The sequence below is a fragment of the Gouania willdenowi genome, chromosome 9 (assembly GCF_900634775.1).
Source record: "Gouania willdenowi chromosome 9, fGouWil2.1, whole genome shotgun sequence".
Lineage (NCBI taxonomy): Eukaryota > Metazoa > Chordata > Actinopteri > Blenniiformes > Gobiesocidae > Gouania > Gouania willdenowi.
In genome coordinates this window covers 18641739-18665245 of record NC_041052.1, presented here as the reverse complement: position 1 = coordinate 18665245, position 23507 = coordinate 18641739, and the positions used below count along the sequence as shown (strand labels likewise).

Here is a 23507-nt window from a genome sequence, read left to right as displayed (position 1 = left end):
TGAATCATTGTGTATGTTGACAAATATTTCAGTTTTAGATTCATTGAAACTCCACAATTTCCCGTGCTTTTAGTCGCAAACTGTGGAAAGGACTCTCAATTTTTCTAATACCCTGCAAATTAAGATAGATAGATAGATAGATAGATAGATAGATAGATAGATAGATAGATAGATAGATAGATAGATAGATAGATAGATAGATAGATAGATAGATAGATACGTAGATAGATACGTAGATAGATACGTAGATAGATAGATACGTAGATAGATAGATAGATAGATAATGGATCCTATAATTCAAATGAATCTGTGGATATTTAATTATTAAGAATCAGAGGTGCAACAAGTACTGATATATTTTACTCAAGTAGAAGTACTGTTACTTGATTAAAATGTGCTCAAGTACAAGTAAGTCATACATAAAATACTTAAGTACAAGTAAAAAGTAGCTCAAAAAAATAGTACTCAAAGTAATAGTTACTTTCACCCCCCATGTTTATTTTTGGTAATAAATCAGTTCCCTTGCTTACAGTAAACATCTAGAAGGAAGAAATGAGATCTTGCACAACTGGAACTTAATAATTTTTTTCACAAAGGCATCTGTATAAAATGAAAGGTTTGTCAAAATGTACAATTTAAAATAAATAAAAAAACGAGCTACTTCAAACTTACCGAATAATCAGAAGGGTTTGATACACAGAAATACTACCACAAATTCCCAATTTCACTTTAAATAAAGGGTATTATAAAGATAATGATGGAAGACTTTGCATCTTCTTAAAAGGTATAGGAAATGCTGAAGTTTCAACATGCAACACTTTATTTCTCTTAATTTATGCAATTGTTTCATTTTCAAATGACCACTTCTGAAATATTTCATAGAGAATCATCATGTTCCTCATTGACCAGCCACTAACTACTCTTTTACTAGGGGTGTGTATTGGCTGGCATCTGGCGATACAAATAGTATCCCGATACATAGGTCACAATACGATACGATATATCTGAAAAGACTTTCCTGGTTAAATAAAGATAAATACAAAAATAAATAAAATCAATATGGATGCATTTTGAATCAATCCAAGAATTGAGCGACGTAATATCGCAATATATTACCAAATCAATTTTTTTTTTTTTCAATCCACCCATCTTTCACTATCCGAAACTTGTTCTTAAAATTTAGCAACTATGTAACATTATATAAAACTTGACTTTATTTCTTAGTTTATTTTTATTTCATTATTATTATTTATTTGTTTTTTTAGAAAAAACACATTTGTGTCAATGTTTCAGTGAAAACCAACCTTTAGAGATGGTGAATTTAAATAAATGAAGAACTTATTATTCAGGTCCAACAGTATTTAACTCTTCCAAGGCTCTGACTATATCTGTGATCTGAATTTATCTTAGAGTTTAAAGCCTGGTATGTCACATTTTATATGTAGTTAACTAGTGAATAGTGCTGCTGCTGCTGCTGCTGTTAGAACAGGCCTGAGGGCACCGAACATGGTCCATGCGGGCTACCTGGGGCCCGCGGGCACCGTGTTGGTGACCACAGAATAGAAACTAGTCTGCACAATAGATACAAAGGCCAAAATGAGTCATCACACACTGCTGCAGGTCCTACGGGAAATAGCACAACAAAATGGGGTGTGGGCCTCTTTAACCCTGACGTGCACACGCCCTCACGCACGCTGGAGGGAATCTGTGCACGCGCTGGCTGCAGTATAGTAAAGCATCTCATCAATAATGCATCATGCTCTTCATGTTTATGTAAGTTAGAGTCAGGGCGAGCTGCTCACGCGCCTGTCACACGCGGGTCCGAGCCCTTTGGCGCCCTCCGTTATAGAGCTAGAGCATATAGAATAGAACAGATGATAGAATAGAATAGAATAGAGGTGAAGCAGCACATACCTGGTGGAGTAGCAGCACCGACCGCACTAACATAAAACTGAGGCTTCGCTCATATGCAAATTAACGGCTTCCGCTGAACGCGCGAGCATTTATTATTCATAAATTACTCATGTTTATGCAAATGAAGGGATGTGCAAACATGGGTGGGGGGTTGAACCGATGTGTCTGAACACACAGTGTGAGATCCAGGCGCCAAATGATGCAACAGCGATGGGTTTGATTTGAAGCACAAAGCTGCTGAATTCTGGAGTTTCACACAAAATGGGTTTTTAAATAAGACATTATGTGATGTGCATTAAATGTTTGGTATTTATATTTTCCCCCCAAATCAAATTATGCATTCATTCGTTTATACCCACTGTGTTCTGCACAAAGTCACAGGGATTGCACAGGCTTTATCATATGTTCTATGGAGATAATAAGATCTATAGATAAAGGTCAGATAGTAGAGCCCAGAGTTCAGACAAAACATGGTCAAGCAGCTTTTATTTGTTATGCTGCTTTTATTTGTTATGCTGCAAATAACGAACAAACTTGAGGCCTTTAAAAACAAACTAAAAACCCACCTATTTTGTATTGCATTCTCTTAATATGTTTCTTGCTGTTTTTATATGTTTTGTGTTTTTATTTCCCTGTAGCACTTTGAGATGTGTTTTTGTGTGAAAAGTGCAATACAAATAAAATGTATCATTCTTAATCTTCTTCTTGTTATTATTATTATTCATAATAATAATAATAATAATAATAATAATTACCAGCAGAGCTGAAGTCACTCACACTCCAATGTTATCATTTTTAAATCCAAGCTAAAAACTCTCCTTTTCTCTACTTGCTTATGACTTAGAGATATTTTCTATTCATTTTATTGTTGATTTAATGTTTTATGTTGCACATTGATTAACAAAATGTGGTATACAAATATATTTGCATTGCAGCTTGCATATTGCAATAGTTTTTTGTTTTTGTTTTTTTCTTTAATTTTCCCCTCATGTTGATTAATTAAATTATATTCCCATTAGTAACCATAAATGAGAATGATATATCTGTTCTTTGAACGTTTCAACTTAAATATTTAAGATCTTTGTGGCAGAAATGAACTTAAATAGTACCTGTACTCATCTTGTATATAAGGTGTTTAATGTAATACAGTAAACAAAATAAGTGCTTTAAAAGGAAAAAAACAAAAACACAAGACATCACATTTCACAGTGAGACAGCAGTGCATCATGTCCAGTATCTACATATACTCTACATTTAAAGTACTGTATGTTTGTTTTACTGGTGCATTGATCCCTGTATGTAGCTATAATAGGATAGATATAGAGATAGAGCGCTTTGAGTCTCTGTGATAAAACGCTATATAAAATCAATTATAGAATAATTGGTTTTTAAACATTATTTCACAGACCCCAAAGCTACGGCTCAAAGACCCCTGGCGGTCACCCGACCCCAGTTTGAGAACCAATGGTCTATCAGATTTGTATATGTTCACGCCATTTCACAACAAATGGCAATTTAGTGCAAATTACCAACCCTAACACGTTTTCACAGAGGTAAGAAACTAGGGAGACAAAGAGAGAACCTGCAAACTCAACAAAGCCATATTGAAAGTCGTCACACTGTGATTTCAGCATATTATTCTCTCTCTCTGGATACAGGCCAGACATTGACACACTTTACATTGACAGCCTCCTAACAAGTTTTCTTGATTTTGTGATCAATTTCATTTCAGGTGGGGACATTTTGTAGATTAAATAGACAACAATTGCTAGTTATTGAATGAGTTATTTAATCAATTTGAGGTTAAACAGTGGACCTTGTGTTTGACACATGTGCTCTAAGGAAAGTATTAACCCTAATAATAAGAACTTAAAAAAACAAACACATACAAATGTTGTATTTTCTTTTTTAAGATGGTGGTTTTATTTTTATTTTTTTTACATAACACGTCTGCATATGACAGACGCACGGATTGCTGATGCGCCTTTTCTCCGTCATCTACGGTAACAGTCTCTTACGTCATCAACAGTCGACAAATTGATTCAATGTGGTGGGAGAAGTGTACCAGTGTAATCTGGTGCTGTGTTTATTTGTTTCTTTTGTCAAACTCGGTGATTTCGAAATAATCTGTTTGAGTGTATATTATACACACACGGACTGCAGCGCTGCGGTGCAGTTGGAGCGGGACTAATAAGGTATATTTAATATTTACAGCCTGTAAACAGACGCTTGGTTTGTGCCCAGGTTGGTGACAGTCGGGTTGCTTTTACCTGCAGAGGACGACATGTTCCACAACAGTTCCCAGAGGTCGCACTGGATCTTTGACAGTGAGGACGAATTGGAGCAGAAAAGGTGCGACGCCAACCGGAAGTTCCGTGAAGAGGCGAGAGGAAGTGGAAAGGTAAAGGGAGCGGAAATGCACTTTGTCGTTGTTATTGTCGTGAAAAAAATGTCCATTATAATTTAACGCAAAACTGGGGAACCATTTTACAGTTCTGTGTACAATTCCACACATATTAAAAAAATTAAATCTAGGGGTATAAACTGACACAAAAAGGCTCAGATGCCCTCACCAAAAATATTAAAACTTATATATTTTTTTGATTAGATGGAAACCAGTAGATAGGAATGCAATTAATGATAGATATCTGTTTTTAGTGTATTTTACAGCTGATTTAGGACCTGTTATCATAAAAGATGCTAACAGAGAGCTATCACAAGGTGAAGGTGAACTTTTATTAGGTTATTTATTTCAGGCTCAGTAATTGTGATTAATTGTATTTGAACTTTAGTAATTGAGAAAGCGATTGTAATTGAATTTCTGAGGACAAAAATACTGTAATTTCATTGTAATTGGAAAAAATGCTGGTCTCCTTGTAATTGAGAATAGGTAATTGAAAACTGAATTAATTGTAACTGAAATATATAGTTGACCCCCAACCCAGGCACTGTACTGTACTGTAGTGTAGTGACGTAGAGAACGTAGGAAAGCTGAGTCAGCTCTTTTCCTGTGAACCAGTCTGTGGTGCTGCTGGAGCGACACCAGGAGGACGTCCTGTTCAGACACTATGAGAGGAGACTGCTGGACTTCTGCAACAACTTTACACCTCCAATGCCCAAATCTGTGCTGGTAGGTGTGCAGCGTCTGTGTAACCTTTAGCACACCATTAGACACAAAACTCACTCTGTGTGTGTGTGTGTGTGTGTGTGTGTGTGTGTCACAGGGCACAGCTATGATGTACTTCAGGAGGTTTTACTTGAACAACTCCATCATGGAGCACCATCCCAGGATTATCATGTGAGTGTTGTTGATCGCTCCTCTGTACATCCAGTGATACCAGACATGATCTAAAGCTAGGGCTGGGAAGAAAAAAAAAATCGATTTAATCAATTTATCGAATTTGTAGATAAAAAATTATTTTTGTTTTGCAATTTTGAGTTTAGAAAAAAAGTAATTATTATTTATTTATTTCCACCTCGGTTTTTCCGGACTTTTTCACATTCCGTCCTTGTAGGTTACCGTAGCGCGATATGAGCCAGCCCCCTCTTTGTTTACATTTGTTTACCCTTTGAGTAGACTAGATGTGCCACAGGCATGTTTAATGTTTTATTCGCACTATGCTGAGATGCTAAGCGGAGTTTGTTATTTTATTATTAATTGTAATTAGGGATGTAACGATTAATCGTAAGGCAGTTAAAAATCGATTCATAGGTATCACGGTTGATATCGATTTTCTGAAAATTGAATTGCAGTACTTTTTTTAACCAGCAGAGGACGCTATCCACAAGTGTAGGCGGTGGGCGGAGTCTGCTAATACTTTCTTTCTGGCTGCCTTCTACTCTTAAATATGTTAATAAATGATTCATTACCCCTTTAGCACCGAAAGAATATCTGTAATATTACTTGAATATCTGTAAAAGTCACGTTTTTCTATTAGCTCTGTCTGCTAGCATAGCTTCTCTTCTTCACTGCAAGATATCTGCATGCCAACCGACCACTGTGTTACCAGCGCCCTCTGCTGGTCCAAACAAATATGACGTAAATTAGTGCAATCACAGTTTTTTTTTTTTTTAAAGTCCAATTGTTAAGGCACAAAATACATTTTCAGTTGCACTTTTAAAAGAAAAAGAACTATTATGCAGTTTTGCATTGTTTATTATAGAACCAGAATTTAAATTAATAGGCTTCATTTTCATTTGTATTATTCCTTTATTTATTTCATTCAAGATTTATTTTTAGTTAAATTGCATTGTTTTGAATAGTTTATCAAGGAATTCTTTTGACAATGAAAAATAAAAAGAAAATAACAGTATTTTCTAGTTTTTTTCCCAAAAAAAAAATTTGTCTACAGTCCATTTTGTAAAATAAATCGTGAGGGAATCGTATCGTGAACCCAGTATCGTGAACCCAGTATCGTGAATCGTATCGGGAGTTGAGTGAATAGTTACATCCCTAATTGTAATGTAATAAAATATTAAAGATTAAATCGGGGCTTTCGCCTTTAATTGGCCATGTAATGTTAATTGGCCATGTAATGTTTATGTAGTTATGTGATTTCTTAATCAGAAAATTGAAGCTACTCTGAAGTTGCTGTTGCACGTTTGCTTAAACCTGGGTTAAAGCTTGAAATTGTTGAATGACAGAGCCTCATTTACTTTTTATTTTGGGATTGTTCTATACATTTTAACTCTTGAGGACAATCACAGCAATAAAGTTGCACTTTTGTTAATATATCTGATGTCTGCAGTCATTTTAAGTGCATGGAAAAAAATATATATATATATATTTTAAAGCCCTCTTCTCTTTCCAGGCTCAGCTGTGCTTATCTGTCCTGTAAAGTGGACGAGTTTAACGTCTCCAGTTCCCAGTTTGTTGGCAACCTTCTACAGGAGACCCCCGCAGGCCAAGAAAGGGTCCTGGAGCAGATCTTAGAGTATGAACTGCTGCTAATCCAACAGCTCAACTTTCACCTGGTAGTGCACAACCCTTACCGACCCATGGAGGGTCTGCTCATCGACATCAAGGTGAGAGTAGGGCTGGGCGATATATCAAGTTTTCTATTTTGGCGATATAGAAAATGACAATATCGCCTATATATATATATATATATATATATATATATAGCGTATTTTGTTTTAAGAGTTGCTGCTTTCTCTACTTCTCAGAACAGCATGAAAAAAAAAGCACAGTTAGATGATCACTGAGTGCGTCCTAACCCAGACCTTCATCTAAACAAGCCACACTACAAAACTCACTCACATGTGCTGTCCCTTAAAGGAGAAAAAGTCAAAGGTGGATCATATTGTGCAGCCGTTTGTTTCTAAATGTGCCAGAAATACACAAAAGGACAACAAAAATACAGAGAAAGGCAAGAGAAAACCAAAAAGTTACTCCCAAAACATGCATAACTACTAGAAAAATAAGCAATTCAACAATAAAAATACATGGAATGACTTCAAAATACATCAAGTTTTCTATTATGGTTATATAGAAAATCACAATGTTGCCTATATCTAATTTTGTATTAAAATACTGGTTTTGGGGTCATTTTCTCTCTACTTCTCAGGACATGTTAAGCTCAGTTAGATGATCACTGAACGCATTCTAACCATAAACAAGCCACACTACAGAACTCACTCACATATGCTGTCCCATAGAGGGGAAAAAAACCAAAAGTGGCACATATTGTGCAGCTGTTTATTAATAAATGTGCCTGTGTTGACATTTTGCATCAGCAAATGTAACCCTGAATTGTATTTCTGGTCAGACTTCAATTGAATTAAAATGATTGAGTTTAATATTGTCTCCATTTTGATCCATATTGCCCAGCCCTAAGTGAGAGATAAACCATAGAGTGAGTAGAAGTCAGGAATAGTGGCATTATTCAGTAACTGAAAGGATGTGATGTAACATGTTCCCTGCAGACCAGATTCCCCACCCTGGAGAACCCAGAGTCTCTGAGAAAGAGTGCAGATGACTTTCTGACACAGGCAGCAATGACAGATACAGGACTGCTGTTCTCTCCTTCTCAGATCGCTCTCACTGCTATTCTAAACAGCGCCTCCAGAGCTGGCCTCAGCATGGAGAGGTGGGTCACACATTCTGTTTTTAAAATACCTCAGACTGAACAAATAGTAACACATGGTGTGTCTTACTGTCCAGCTACCTGACTGAGTGCTTGGGCCTGAAAGAAGACAAAGAGACTCTTTCAAAGATGTACGACTCAATGAGAAGTAAGCTGCAGTTTTGATGTGTTGCCACGAGATGGCGAAATTGAGTAGTTTTGAGCTCCACTGACGTCTGTTTTTAAGCTGAATCGGATTTTTGTTTTCTCTCCAACTCAGAGATAAAAACTCTTCTAAAGAAGTACGAACTTCCCAAAGCAGAAGAGGTGAATGAATACAAGCTGCGGCTGGAGAGGATTCATGCAGAATTTGCCAGTGCAAGCAAGTAAGGATCAGAGTCCAAACGTTTCACAGACTTCCCTGCTGAAAAAGTAGCGTGATTCATTTCAGAGTAAAAATGAGTATAATAGTATCAACCAATGCAGACCAGATATTCATCACATGGAGTACGTTTTATTTCAGCCAAATTGTTAAATCTAAGATGTAAAAGGTTCAGTTTGAGGTAAAAAAATAAAAAAAGGAACACATTATCAGCAGTATGAAATCCAGTAGAAGTAGAAGAAGAGCAGGCCACAGCGCTCCCTGTGTACTGGGTCAGGTCCTGGGTGTCTGAGGTGCATCTACAGTGAACCCCAAAGCTTTGTCAGATCAGATGGATTCAGGGTGAAACTATATGAGAACAGTCTGTGCAGCCAAACACCGTCTGTGACGTCGGGAGAGTAAAGACGGAGCGCAGAGCAGGAAAGCTTTTCATTTTCCATCCAAAGGCAAACAAGGAGTTCAGGGTGTTAGTGTTAGAGCAGCAAAGGCAGAAAACATCAGGGCGAACACATGCACGGAAAGCACAAACACTGTTCGTTCTTATTCCAGGTATGGCATGTTAAGAAAGCAGCTTCTAGAAAATGGTGCGCACAAAGAAGTTGACGTCATATGGTTTGGTAGAAGAGCTCATAAATTAGCTGAGAGGATGAAGGGAATTAAGGCTTGTGTTGTGTTGGAAAGAGGTGCTTATGTTAGAAGTTCCCTGATGACAGCAGAATATGCTACTTCAATGCTTTGGATCACCTCCCCTCCAACGTCATCATCACATCCAATATATCCGTGGAGGTTTAGATAGTCCGCAGGTGTGTAAAAAATGGGCTTTGGAAGGACAGCATTCCGATGTGGGATGGGCCTTATTGCATCTGTAACCTCACCCCCTCCCCAGGCATTCACGTCACATGTTCTTAGATACAACCTTCAGTCCGTGCTCCGGTCGGTATGAGGTCCAGTTTTAGCCAGCTGTACTAGCACACTTTGATTCTCAGCCGCAAACCTGGAAAGGTCACATTACCTGGATGGCAGCAGCCAGTGACATGATGGTGCACTCTGTCCTGGAAGATAAAGTGGACACGTTTGTCATCATGAAGTCATGTGAGAGGCGTCATGGAAAGGCTGGGTGACGGGTGGAAACATAGCTTTTAACAAACACAAAAGGAATATTGTTGATCCTTTTCTGAAAATCTATTTATTTTTGTCCAATTCAGTGTGTACAGAACACTATGGACCAGCACAGGGTGGGTGTCAAACTCATTTTAGTTCAGGGGCCAAATATGGATCTGTTTGATATTAAGTGGGCCACAGATTATAGGCTGGAAACCATCGAGTTCAACATTATTTGTGCCCTAGGTTTCACTTCTCCATATCAATGATGTATAAAGTAACGCACTGACAATATCCAAGCAATAAGTGACATATATCAGTCCCTGAAAGATTTTCATTTAAATGGACTTGATTTTGTGACCAATTTGTCTTTAATTTGAGGAAAATTGTAGAGTTTTGGAAAAAAGGTGACTTTCTTTTCAACAATTTGAGCTTAAAAGTAACTTCTGTGATACAAAAAGGAAAGACTTGATTTTGTGAGCATTTTTTCCTCAGTTTGGGAAAATCTTGTGAAAGTTTTTGGAGTAAAATTGTAAAATTTTGGAAAAACTAAAAAAATTCCAACAATTTCAGCTTAAAAGTGACTTATCATGGAAATACAAACATGGAAAACTGTGCACCCTGGCAAATATTGTGTAGTTTAATTTGTTTGTAATTTTGGATCGATAAGAGATATCACTAACTGAATTGTTTGGTAATTTACACAATGATTCATGTTTTCTCTGTCATTTTTACTTTCTCCTGTGAGCCACATTGGATTTGGCCCCTGGGCCTTGAGTTTGACACATGAACAAACACATTGATTCTCTCTAGTAGGAGGTTTTATGATACAATTGCCAGTAATGACTAGGGTCATATAATATTACCCTAATGTAGACTAATTGTAAAAGACGTGACCATCACCCAGCCCTCCCTGACAGCACATGCACGTTGGGAGACACGGGGCTCTACGACTACAGATAGTCATGATGATGCAGAGGACATGAGACACAACTACCTACATCAGGGTTCTCATTCCTGGTCCTGGAGAGCCTCAGTCATGCTGTTGTTAGAGATGTTCCTCTGCTTTAAACTACAGCAGGGAGTCATGTCAATAACAGCAGAACAGAAGCTCTCTAGTCCATGGAATGAAGAGCAATGGCTGACGATGTTGACGACGGGTGTGCTTGCATCGCTGCATAATGTTTTTACTCATTTGTTTTTGATGGTACGTTCCACTGAAATGCTCACGATGGAAAATGTTGTTTGCATTACAGCAAACGGAAAAGAGGTTACGAAGACGATGACCACGTAGTTAAAGAGCCACGACTGGTGGAGGAGGTAAGACTAGGATTTGACTACAGCCACGTTTCCCATTTTTAACACTTTGTTTCTATCCAGGAATGGACTGATGATGATGACCTGATGTGAGCTTCACAAACGCATTCATTTCCATTGGGTCAGTTTTGATCACAAAACATGATCCTGTTATAGCTTTTTTCTATTTTTTTTTGTTTCTCATCGTTTCCACAAACAAGCTTTGTAGAGTTGGACAGAAAGATGCTGACACATAAAGAAGTGTTACAGTTTCCATATGTACAGATACTTTTGTTCTGTTATAATAAAGATATTTTTCTACTTTTCTCTCTAGTTCTTCCAAATGAATACATTACTCTGCCTCTGTTGGACCAACAAACGACTCCCATCATCTATTTTACAAAAAAACAGTTTAATAAGTGCATGCAGGTCTGATACAGTCTGTATTAATTAAAAAAAGAAAGAAAAGAATTACTGCTGTAAACATTTCATTTGACTTGGTTTCTTTGATTATGTGTTTCGTCCATATTGGGTAGTTTAAAAAAATAAAAATAAAGCCTCAACCCAGTAATAAATCAAAACAGCTGATGTAATTGAAGGAAATAAATTCAGCTTATGTCTCTTAGATACTCATGATTCCAGCAAGAGAATTTATTCATATAAAATAACCATTTTTTTTTTCCTGAAATAATATTTTAAACTAGAAAACAGAAAAAACAAAACAATAAATGCTTCCGTCAGCACATTGCAGATATTAACCTTAAAATAAATCAGTCATTAATTACAGTATAAAAAGCATTCTCACTCATAATCCAGTTACAGTAAAGGGACTGAGAGCGTGAGCGTCTTCGTGTCAGTTTGTTGAGCAGGAAGAGTGCCTCATGCACTTTGGCAACGTGTGGCTACAAAGCAATTGCTTTTTTTTTTTATTTTTTTTTAATCTTTGTATTTGGCTCTGGTGGCAAAAAGGGAATGAAACCATCAGCACAGTTTGTGATGGAATCAGTTCATTGTGCATACAGCTGTCAGTCAGTCAGTCTTTATGTTCCTAGTCACTGCGTCGCTCCATGTGTCGACGACGGTGGTGAATGAGACAAGGTGGTGGGTAGGATGGGCGGCGCTATCGGAGGAACACATGATGGAGGGTGAAGGATGGGTTGCCATGGTGATGAGGGAGGGCAGACATGCTAGGTCTCTTCTGGGCTGCGCTCCGCTAGAGGCGAGGTGTTCAACGCGTGGATGGAGAGGTGTGAGGCGGAGTGCGGTACTACCTGTTGCTGTTGGACATGGCGTACTGAGTCTGCTTCTGCTGGAGGAGCTCAGTGATGGCCAGCAGCTTTTTCAGCACGTGCTGCACAGGAAACGGAAATAAATAGCAAAATAAAAGCAACCAGGGTTGGGGTTTTTCAATTATAATTACATCTTCAATCACAACTAGATTACTGCGACCGACATTTTTTTCCAATTACAATTATTTTGCAACTCAAAGTTCAATTACAATTAATCACAATTACTGAGCCTTTAATAAATAAGCCCATAAAACATGACCTTCCTCTTGTGTTAGCTTTCTGTTAGCATCTTTTATGATAATGGCTCAGTTTTGACCCATGTCCTAAATCAGCTGTAAAATACACAACATTATTTATCATTCAATTTGGTTTTCATCTCTTGGTTTGCTTATTAGGCTTCCTAGTTCATATTGGTATTAATATTTTTGATGTGGGCGTCTAATTTGTTTTTCTGTGAGTATGTCATTCTATTTTTTTTTTTTTTTTTTTAAATAATAAAATGATTCTCAAGAGAACTGACAGGTAGTGGGTAACTTGATATAAAACATATTATATTGATTGTTAAATACATGGTTGTAAGCCATAGCGCTATAACAAGGTTAATTAAATTGTAGTTTTTAGAAATTTCCATACCAATTACAATGTCAATTGTTCCCCCCCACCCCCCACAGCTGTGGTGTCAGCACTGTGTCCACCTGCTGTGCGCCCCTTTCGTTGCTCAGCGTCCGGAGTTCGTCTGAATGCGTGCACAGAGCTCGTGAAGCGCAGCCAGGTCTCGAGACAAGTCCTGGGAAAGGTCGGTCCTAAAGTGCTCGGTGGCATCAGGCAGGTCAGGGACGTTCTACAGGGACGAGGTGGCAGGTTTACATGGTGGACAGAGGACACAGTGGATCTCTACACACTACCTGACATAATGTTTACGTGAAGCCTCGTGAAAAGTAAGAAATGTTATCTTCTGGTCGTGGCTGCTCAAGTGACGCTATGGTAAATATTAGGGGTGTGCATACAATGTTTCTGACTATACGATATGATTCACGATTTATATGCCATGATACGATACTGTATATCCCGATACTAAACAATACAATATACATTGTGATATCAATATTTACAAATTTCACCTTTACAAATACAAATGGTATGAAACAGTTTATTTCATTTTTTTAAACTTGCGAGAACAAGTAAATAGTAACTAACAGTAATTCAAGTACCAATATTAAAAACAAGTGGTATGTTAATCAAACTGTCAAATTACATTTTTCAAAAAAGTTTAACTTTTGCTTCTACAACAGATCCGGAAGTTCTAACATTCTTTAAAAAAAGTGCAATCAACTTCCAGCTAAAAGCATAAAATGCAGGCGTGAGGTAGTTATACAAGGTCTGATGTGGTTCACTGACAACTAGTGACCGGGCGTTATCATCTATGCATATGTTGGCACATTCTGTAAATGATTTCTCATTAAAAAAAACATGATGAAAAAGAATGGATTTGGAATTTTCTTTGGATCGATACGCTAATTGCATGGTGAAATATCGCAATATAAAATGGAATTGTAAATATTGTATCCTATTGAAAATGTTTTTAAATCCAAGGATGAATCTGATTAAGATGCTTTACAGGTAACATGGGAAAAAAATGAAATCTTAAAATCTGTATTTAGAAACATCAATTAACTTATTTTTAATGTATCTATGGACACATGATCCAAACATGTTCAAACGTGTCTCACCCCCAACTCGTCAGAAAAAACATGATCATCCGATGTTTGTTGTTCTTGATGACGGGTTCACACCCTCCATGTAGGGCTCCTGTTATAGAACATAGAGTAATCATTATCATTACCATACTGTAGATGTAATAGATTCATACCTTAGCACCAAATTCAACCAGGTTGGCCAGATTCTGGACTGACTTGGCCACCAGTGTGAGAGTCCTGCTGGCTGTTGATGATGGAGGGTCTGTGGATGAATAAGCAACACATTTAGAGCCCTTGGTGGTCAGATTAAGTATTAGTAAGTAATTGTGCTTACCAGCAATGATACTGAACATTCTGGGGTTGAGGATGGCTGGACAGATTAGTCTCAGGAACACAAAGCCACTGGGAAGAAATCAATCAATCAATAAATGTGCAGTAGGAGAATGATCTGCTAAAGGCAGGGGTGAAATGAGCCTCGTGTTACCTCACAACTCTCGTACGCATGGTCGTGTTGGTCGGCCACTTCTGTTGTACAGACTTCTGCAGACAGCCGTAGATGAACCTCAGAGTCCTATAGCAGAACCATCACAGACACACACTGGGTTATTTAGTCCACTCAGATGTTATAATAGTGGCAACACACTGAAGGGACAAATGAGCGTACGGGGGAAGGATCTCAGCAGCCATGAAGATCTTCTCCACCAGCTCAGACAGTATGTTGAGGAGATGAGCCAAGTTCAGGTTCACGTCCTCGTTCTTCTCCAACTTAGAAGGATTTAGCTAAAACAAAGAATATGGGCTTGTTTGAGACTGAATGCACATGTGGAGTATATGCTACACACAATGTAACTCAATATGCTTTACATGATTAAAGTGCACACACAATCTCTAACAACTGTATTCTATATGTTCACTTTCTCAAATATGAATCTAGTTCAAATTAAATGCAGTATAAAAATATCTTAGTTGGCACTTATTATTACATTGTGCAATTTGTATTTTTAACACATAACAAATATGATTAAAAAAAACTAATTTTAGAAAAGAAAAAAGTGTCTGGGGTGGCAAGAAATGTGTGATATAAAAATGGGGTCACGACAAGAAAGAGGGGAATCGTTGCTGTAGATTATAGAATTAAAAGCAAGATTTGAAAAAACAAAGGAAATTTTTTCTATTTTACACAAATGGTAAAAACAAGTGTAATCTTTACAAAAACTTGCATTTGCCTCATAACAGCTGACAATAGAGTTCCATAAATAATCTTGTAATTTCATAGCACGAGTAGCTATAATGTGATCTGATGCTGTGTCTGTTTTTCTGTATTTCTGTGTTCAGCATTCTGATGAAAAATGAAGAAATCTTTACCTCGCAGGATTGTTTGCTCTCCATTATTTTGAGGATTGTGTCTTTGAGAGCGTGGTGGACGAAGGGTGTGGCCGTAGCCTTCATGTACTGCTCCATCAGTGTGCTGGCCAGAGTGGTGGCTCTGAACAACGTAGTAGCCTCATCTGAAAGGAAAACCCAGGGTGTCATTACTGATGGAGGAAGAAACGCAGTCATTACAAAGATTGCTTTCAACAGGAGGATTAAGTCAATTAAATTAGACCCAATAAACATTTCTTTCACACAAAACCTTTTGCAATAGCAAAGCTTTAACAACAGGTGGCAGCACAGCTAGTTACTGTAGTTCTTATAGGTTATTTTTCCAAAAGAATCGCAATGAAATGCTGAATTTGGATGAAATCCTTATGAAACTCGGAATAATTGACCAACCAACCTGACATAACTGAGTCAAATTCAGTCGATTAAGAACAGAGATATGAATTTCTGAAATGTCACCAATTGTGAGAATTAGGGATTTTACAATTTTTTAAACTGATCCAGAATCAATATATGGATCCGGATCTCCTCCATGATTTACCTAAAGCCCAAAACTGCTGAATACAAATATATTTGGTCATGAAGTCGTGCTGTTGATTGATCCTGGTCCAACTCTTAACATTTTAGTCAAAGTATTTCAATAATGACTGCCCTATATGGGTTGAAACCCGGCTATTACAATTTATTTTTTTCTGTTGGCTGAGATCAAGATGATGTGATGTTTTGGGACCATCTTGTCACAAATAAGCACTGTTGGCCCCGCCCCTTTAATAAAAACTAGCACCTGTGGGATCTACAATCTGTGGTGAGTAGGTTGGATTGAGAGAAGAGTGAATAGAGAGGTATATTGAGTAATGAGTAGCTAGTTAACATAGCATAGATTGTTCAATGGAGATTTTAAAGTACAGAATGGGCGTGTCTTGACTGCTCCAGGAGCACCACTCATAATCAAGGCCTTTTTCAGTTTCCCTCCTAGTGGTAGGCCAGGAGAAAGCAGGGGTTTAGTTACTCTTTAATGGAATTTTCCATTGTATAAGGTCTATCTTTGGGTAAAATCTTGCCAAAATCCGTGAGGTACTTTTGATGTAATGCTGCCAACAGACGTCAGAGAAAATAGATAAAAGATTTTATTTTTTCAAAAGAGTTAAAATCCATCTTTGATTTGCCAAGTCCCACAAAACTTCTCACATTTAGCAGCACCAGCGAAATTAAAATGAACATATCTACAAATCAAACACTATCATGTTAAAGTGTCTGGATTATTAGGATTATGTTCTTATTGGGACGCAGAGAAACTACACCAGAATTTATGAATAAAAACAAACTCTTCTTCTTGGAGTCTTCAGAGGTAAACCCTTATTACCTACACTGCTCTAGTTCCTTGTTTACAGTGAAAGCAAGTAATCATGGTGGTTCTGATTCTCACCCTCCATGTTAATCTCTCTGTCATTGAGCGTTCTGAGGAGAGGGGCCTCTGCGTTCTCGTGTCTGAAGATCCGCAGAAGGAGGCTTGCTAGTAAGGTGCGGTCCTGGCCACAGACGTGGGCCAAAGCGTAGATGACATGAAACTCTTTCTGCAGGATCATCTGCGGAGGGAATGACATCATTTTGAAGTCAATAAGAGAGGAGACAACTATTAGGCAATGCAATCAAAACCACTTCAGAGGGAAATCAGACCTCCTTGAATTCGCTGTACTCCTCTTCAGGCATGATCTTCTCCATAGAGTAGCGTGCACGCACACGTAAAGAGCCTGGCTCGATGCCCTTCAGAGGAACATGAGAGCTGAGAGGGAACCACTCATCAATCATCTGGCCCTTCTGCAGGCGATTTAACTGGCAACGCATAAACACTGAGGCAGACAGGGACAGAGGCATTTGATTGGGATAAAGTGGAAAAAAACAAAACAAAGTCAGATGAATGTTAACCTGCAGTGGATGCATTTATTTTGAACAGTTACAGATTTACTCAATACTCACAAATATCACTTTCTTTGCTCTTTTTTGTTTTGTTGCTCAAACTGATTTCAAACCGATTTATTTCACTCGACAAGTCGCTGAAACCAAAAAATGACATGTTCTGTAACAACCCAGACACTGATATCTCAGGAGACCTTGTATGAAAGGCAAAGATGTGACAGACTTACTCAAAGATGAACTCCTCAGTGAAAACTGGGTTCTGTCCCTCCCTTGGGTGCGTTTTAGCCACCTGGACACTGTTTAGGTAGATGTTACAGTACGGGTTGGTGAAATACTTCACAGGCAGCTTGTGAGCTTCCTCCACATACAGCACCAGGCTGCTCACCTGGAACCATTCACCACACCAACATATACAGAAACAAGTCTTTGTACTCAGTCAAATGAGTCAAAAATGCTTTTTATTTAAATGATATGGATATCCAGGAAAAAAACACATTATAATGTTTGACAGTACACACCTGTCGGAGTCTTTTGTTGGAGGTGGGCTGAGTGGTTTTCCTTAAATTACTACAAAAAGTGTGAAGGCATTTCATCCAGTCCTGCAAAATGAAACCAACATGAAAAGAGTGATTAAAATATAGCACAAAAAACAAAAAAAAAAAGTCTATGATTTTCTTTTGTTAAAAGAAATCCTAAATATTCTGTACATCACATTTTTATTATTATTTTTTTTATCTCAAGCAGATTCCCAGTCAATCCTCATTATAGATGTACAGTACATTTTTATATCTACTATTAAACAACACTGCCACCATGAGGTCAAACAGGAAGTACAAAATTGTTTGTGATCCCCCCCCCGGTCTTCCAAGAACTATGATTATTAAAAATGCAGATATTTATACAGTTTAGGTCATTTTAAACCCTTTGTTGTAAGTTATATCCTTACTTTAAACTTCTTTATTCTTGTATATATCTGTATTATATTTGTACATTTGTATATTATTTTTATCTTATTATTTTTTTCTACAGTAATGTGTCTACTTGCATTTAATCCTTACTCAATCAAAAAGTATTTTACTTAATTATGTATGTTTTCTTTCTTTAGTGTTTATTCTTTTAATTTGTAATATTTCTCAAGCCTCTGTGACAGAATGAATTTCCCCCTGAGATAAATAAAGTGTTTCTGATTCTGATTTTAATGGGTATTGAATTTTGTGTGTCATCATTATTTAATTTTTCAGAACCCAAAGCAGGAAGTCATCTCCTTAGAGTTTAATCTAGAAATAAATCTATTTTTGATGATTTGGTATACATGCCCTCTAATGTAAATAAGATACAAAGCCATACACAACAGTTTTGGAAAAAAGGGGGGGAAGTGGCAGCGTGAACAATATAAAAAGTTTTCATGTGTTATTATTGTGAAAGTGAATACAAAAGTGGTTGTTTTTTTTTGTTTTTTTTACAGAAGCAGTTTGTTGCATTTCACATGAGCCAACATCTGCATAAAACACAAGTGAATGTTCTGGCCTCCTGCTTACCTGGGCCTGCTCCTGAACTTCTCCTGCAAAGTAGAAGATGTACTGTTCTTCACTAAAGTGCTGCACAACAATCTGGAAGCAGTTTGGCCTGAAAATAAAAAACCCATGAGTGAAAAGTTTAAACTGCCAGTCTGAACTAAATTCAGAACACAATTGTATCCTCTCATTAGTAGCGTTTGATCTGTTCACATTTAACAGAGATATCTCACCTCCCAAACAGACTGTCATGAACACCATAGACGGAGCAAACACTGAGGTCGATCAGCCCTTTGGGTTTGGTGGCTCTCTTTTCACTTTCAAAGTAAATGAGCTGTGCGTCGTTACCCTCTAAGATAAAGTAAAGATTCTTCCATCGCTTTCCTTTACCTGAGGAAAGAAAAATGGGATCAGATCATCTAAACATTGTAGGCCTGACGTTGTTTATCTACAAAACTACAAGTCATTGGTTTTGCTAAAGTGCTGCACCTTTGTTGAACCACAGGTAGCCCTTCTTCACAATATTTTTGTAGAAAGCGTCTTTTGTTTTCCGTCTGATAGTGTTATAGATTTCCCTCCCGTCCACTGTGTCACTCAGAACTTGTTCTTGATGCTATAGTGCAGAAGAAAAGAAAATACAAAAGTCACTTCATCAGTGGCCACGTTTACATAAGAGCTTTAATTCCTCTTTACAGCAGAATAAAAGTGAATTCCTCTTTAAACTGACCATTTAAACACTTAATTCCTAATGCTAATTTAATTCCAAATTAAGTAACTGGTTTATTCCGATTTTAATTCCAAATTAAATAATTCCTCTTTCTTGTAAACACTTAACTTGCTTAATTCCGCTTTAAGTTAATTCGGGTCGTTCTGCGCTTGCGCGACTTGTGGCGATGACGCTATGGTGACAACATAATCCAAGATGCCGGCGGCCCGGACTAGAGCCAACACTATTTATTAGGAGCCTTATAATTCCATCCATCCATCCATTTTCTTTCGCTTATATCTGGGGCCGGGTCGCGGAGGCAGCAGTCTCAGCAGCCTTATAAGACATGGATATAATGAAAAGAGTGGATGGACAGAAGCATAAACATGCAGACTTTCACACGGACTTATTAAACACACATGGACCTCGGTAAACGGAACAGGCTTCACCGAACGGCTGGCACTAGGACCCGGAGGCGGAGTAAATACTGCATGTACAGGCTGTAATATCATCAGTTTATCATTTTACCAGTTGTTAGAGCTACTATCTTTACCAGGGAGAAAACATTTATTCCTGGTGATTGTTTTCCAGAGTTTTACTGGGGTTTTTACAGTGATTAATTCCTATCTCCCTTCCGCTCCGCAGTCCAAACTGAAACCATGTGTTATTGTCGAGCTGTTGCTTCAAAACTAAAATCAAGGTAAAAACAGTTCTCATGTGTGGTGTTCTGTGTTATAGCCGACAATAAAAGGTTTGTTGTATTTTTCCTGATAGACGTGATATGTCTCGTTCGCCCCCTGTCAGATCCCTTTCCAACCCTCAGACCTAAAGCGGAATTAAATAAAGCCAGATAAACCGGTTTTCCATGTAAACCTCAAATCAGGAATTACTAAACACGAAGCGGAACACTTTAATTTCGGATGATTTAATTCGAAATAACTAATTCCAAATTAAAGAACATCATGTAACCGTGGCCAGAGAGTGAAGAGAACAGATGTGAAATGGTTGAACGCATTAGGAACTTTGTGTCAATATAGACCTTTTTTCTTCCTCGTTGTCAGTATTCACCATAAAAGCCTCTAAAATCCAGCACCAGTTAAAGTCTTGCTTACCTGTACTGAGACGGGTTCTTTCAAGTTGTATCCCTCAACAATCTGCTCATTCTTGTAATGACGAATGATGTCATCAACACTGCAAAGATAACGATGTAGCACAACAATATCATCATCAACTAGAATATTTGCTTTTCACGAGGATGTAGGTGTTGGCCCTCGTCAATGAACACCGCATTAGCCAAGTATTAGCCAAGCATTAACATTAACCAAGCACTAACCTAGCATTAGCTAGCATTAACATTAACCTAGTATTAGCATTAACATTAACTAACATTAGCAAACATTAGCATTACCTAGCATTAATATTAATTAAGTATTAGCATTAGCATTAACCTCACATTAACATTACCTAGTATTACCATTAATTAGCATTAACTAGCATGAACATTAACATTAGCTAGCATGAGGATAAACCTAATATTAGCATTAACATTAGCTAACATTGAAAATAGACAAATATTAACATAAACCTATTATTAGCCTAGCATTAACATTAACCTAGCTTTACTATTAGCATTTGCTAGCAACAACATTAACCAAAAATGAACCTAGCAATAGCATTAGCCTAGCATTAACATTAACCTAGCATTAGCCATCAGACAGCTGAATATTATAAAAGTTGAATGGTTGAAATCTGTTGAAGAATGGCTGAACTGCTTTAGTTAAAATCTTAAAACGCTGAAATTCCAAATCGAAATGAATGGGGACATTTTTGAGCAAAAAATTAATAAAAGTACTGAAGTTTTGATATCCTAATTGTCAAAATTGGTCAAATGGAGGAAACTCGCCAAAACTCTGTGACGAAAGAAAAAAAAAAATAGCAAATGTTCGTAATAAACGTCTGTGTGGTGGTATGTGGACGTACCTGTTATAGTACCTCCCTCCCATCATGTACTGGTTGTTGGGAGTGGGGGAGATCTTAAACCTTTGGATGTTTTCATTGGTACGAAAAAACAGGGAGTAGTCCCCTGGTGTGTTGTCTGATCGCCGGACTAGAAAACTGCACACCTGTCCGACTGCAAGAAAACGTGAGGATCAGAATGTACAAGTTTGGAGAAATGAGCTTTTATGGTCACTGCGCATTACTGCAAATATCAATAGGTAGTGGAAAAGCTGAGCCTAGTGATGGAGAGCTAGAAACACTACCTGTCATCAGAAGGTTGTATGCCTCTTGTTTGGTGATTTTCCCATGATACCATCTGTAGAAGATTAGCACAATTCAATCAAGCTGACTAAAAGAAAATTTCAAGAAACTCAAAGGCTTGTATACATATTTATGTTTAATACATTGTATAAAATTCCAAAAAAAAGAAAGAAAAAAAAAAAAAAAAAAAAAAAATCACACACTACAATCTCAAACAATTTTAACATTTTCCCCAACTGTTACTGAAAAATGAAACTGCACACTGTAAATGTTTTGTTTGACTGGATGAATACTTTTTGAGATATGAACAAATTAGTGAGGGGGGAATGTGTCGTTTTTTGTGCGTCCTCATTTTTCTTCCATTGTAAGCTTCCAATATCTCACAAATTACACCACTTAGGAAACTGGAATTCAGTATTACAGTAGTACAGCTCCACCTACTCCCTTAGAATATACAAACATATCTGCTATACATTTTATCTGGTGGACATGTCAGCCCCTCAAATTTGAATAAAAAGTTTGACTGGGTTTCGGGCTTGAACATGTTTGGGCCTTCAGTAAACAACTGTGCATACTGTATGCCTCAGCTCCCTGTAATTTGATCATCTTTATGCTATGTACACAAACTTTTTAAATCACTAATGATTAGTCACATACATGCATTGGTTATTGGATAAAAGTCTCTTGAAATCCGAAAAAATACTTTTTTTTTTACTATTTTTATTGGTCCATAACTGCATATGGGAATATAAAGATTACTCTTTCTTGGGAAATAACATAGTTTTTATTCATGCAACTTTCTTTCCTTTCCAACTATGGGGTTATTTCACTACTCGCCGATTTTGAAAATCCTTTACATGAGGCCATTGTAGCTTGTCTTTATGTAATAAATATTAAATAATCACAGAACAATTGGTAAAAGTTTCAGATTTTTTGTGTGAAATGACATAGAACAGTTTCTGCAAAGTAAACGACTGGCTTGTATTCTTGGTTCAATATAATATTGTGAATAAAATGTTATTATTTTCTACCACTGATCAATCTGTGAGGTTAAGCGTTTTGTAACAGATCATTCAATGTGTCCTCACGTAGCTCTAACTGGTAAAGCAAATGTGAAACTTTATTTGTGTACTTTAGATTAAACCAAACCAGGCCATGTGTGCAAATGCAAACAATAAGGCTGAACTTAAAGGGCAAAGATCTGGTCGGAGCAGAGCATGCAGAACATATAAAAGAAGTAAACCTTTTTTACAGGTTTAGTAAAAAGGTCACAATGTCTGAATATTGCCACCATTAAAATCACAGTCATTGAAACGTCCAAAAAAATACAACTTGACTTACACTTTTCCCTCATGTGGACCCTCCTCTCGGCCCTGAAAACAAACAAGCACTTTGTTTAAGACTTTGGCCTCGTTTATGTCACATTATGCACAAACTTTTAAAACTTTCTTTGCTGTAAAATGTACATCTATCCTCTCTATGGCATGGTAAACTTACCACCTCCTCCACGAGGTCTTCCACAATGAGCCCTTGCTCTTCTGTACGAACGTTGGTTACCCACATCCAGCCGTCTTCCAGTTCATTGTGAACAATAAACATGTCCTCTTTCAGGAAGCTGAAGACACATCAACACACAATTTTACACCACTATGCACACTTGGATAAAAGCAAAAACAGGGCTAAAATAAACACTATACACCGCATTATTCCCTTGTCACATTGTCCTTTATTTTCATCAGTAAAAAGAAAGAGAGAAAAACAAACAGAAATATAGTGAGGAAGAGTAAATGGCTAATACTAGGGAAGCACCAGCAGGTGTCTCCATTGCATCACACCATGTCATCATAACATTGCCAGTCTGATCGAGTTTATAGACAAATATTAAAAATCCAATCTTAGGGATAGCTATAACCATCCGTTATTTCCTACTACAGCCTAATGCAGGTGGAAAACTCTCTTTTAGTGACAGATACTATGACCTCCTCTC

The 23507-nt window shown here is 37.4% G+C and overlaps 2 protein-coding genes across 4 annotated transcripts in view; one reads left to right on the top strand and one right to left on the bottom strand.

Moving 5' to 3' along the window:
- The first annotated feature begins 3938 nt into the window (after positions 1-3938).
- ccnh (cyclin H) lies at positions 3939-11084 on the top strand. 3 transcript variants are annotated; one of them, XM_028456868.1, is made up of 9 exons: positions 3939-4109; positions 4191-4315; positions 4934-5044; positions 5139-5212; positions 6726-6939; positions 7840-8003; positions 8078-8148; positions 8260-8365; positions 10719-11084. In XM_028456868.1, the coding sequence occupies exons 2-9, from the start codon at positions 4199-4201 to the stop codon at positions 10822-10824; spliced, it is 963 nt and encodes a 320-aa protein (XP_028312669.1). In that variant the 5' UTR covers positions 3939-4109; positions 4191-4198; the 3' UTR covers positions 10825-11084. The 3 variants fall into 3 exon arrangements, with proteins under 3 accessions (XP_028312669.1, XP_028312670.1, XP_028312668.1); XM_028456869.1 differs by having other exon boundaries at positions 3939-4315; positions 10719-10782; positions 10843-11084; XM_028456867.1 differs by having other exon boundaries at positions 3939-4315.
- Positions 11085-11647: 563 nt separating this feature from the next.
- The window catches only part of LOC114469371 (ras GTPase-activating protein 1-like), a 29527-nt gene continuing 17667 nt past the window's right edge, over positions 11648-23507 (bottom strand). Inside the window, 24 exon segments of the mRNA XM_028456866.1 lie at positions 11648-12109; positions 12743-12795; positions 12798-12888; positions 13778-13789; positions 13792-13829; positions 13832-13856; positions 13918-14006; positions 14079-14146; positions 14229-14315; positions 14409-14524; positions 15110-15252; positions 16551-16710; positions 16802-16974; positions 17102-17178; positions 17269-17426; positions 17560-17640; positions 18580-18667; positions 18789-18945; positions 19045-19168; positions 20374-20452; positions 21242-21392; positions 21523-21575; positions 22862-22893; positions 23018-23135. Of these exon segments, the coding sequence (XP_028312667.1) occupies positions 12026-12109; positions 12743-12795; positions 12798-12888; positions 13778-13789; positions 13792-13829; positions 13832-13856; positions 13918-14006; positions 14079-14146; positions 14229-14315; positions 14409-14524; positions 15110-15252; positions 16551-16710; positions 16802-16974; positions 17102-17178; positions 17269-17426; positions 17560-17640; positions 18580-18667; positions 18789-18945; positions 19045-19168; positions 20374-20452; positions 21242-21392; positions 21523-21575; positions 22862-22893; positions 23018-23135 (2257 nt within the window). The 3' untranslated portion in view covers positions 11648-12025.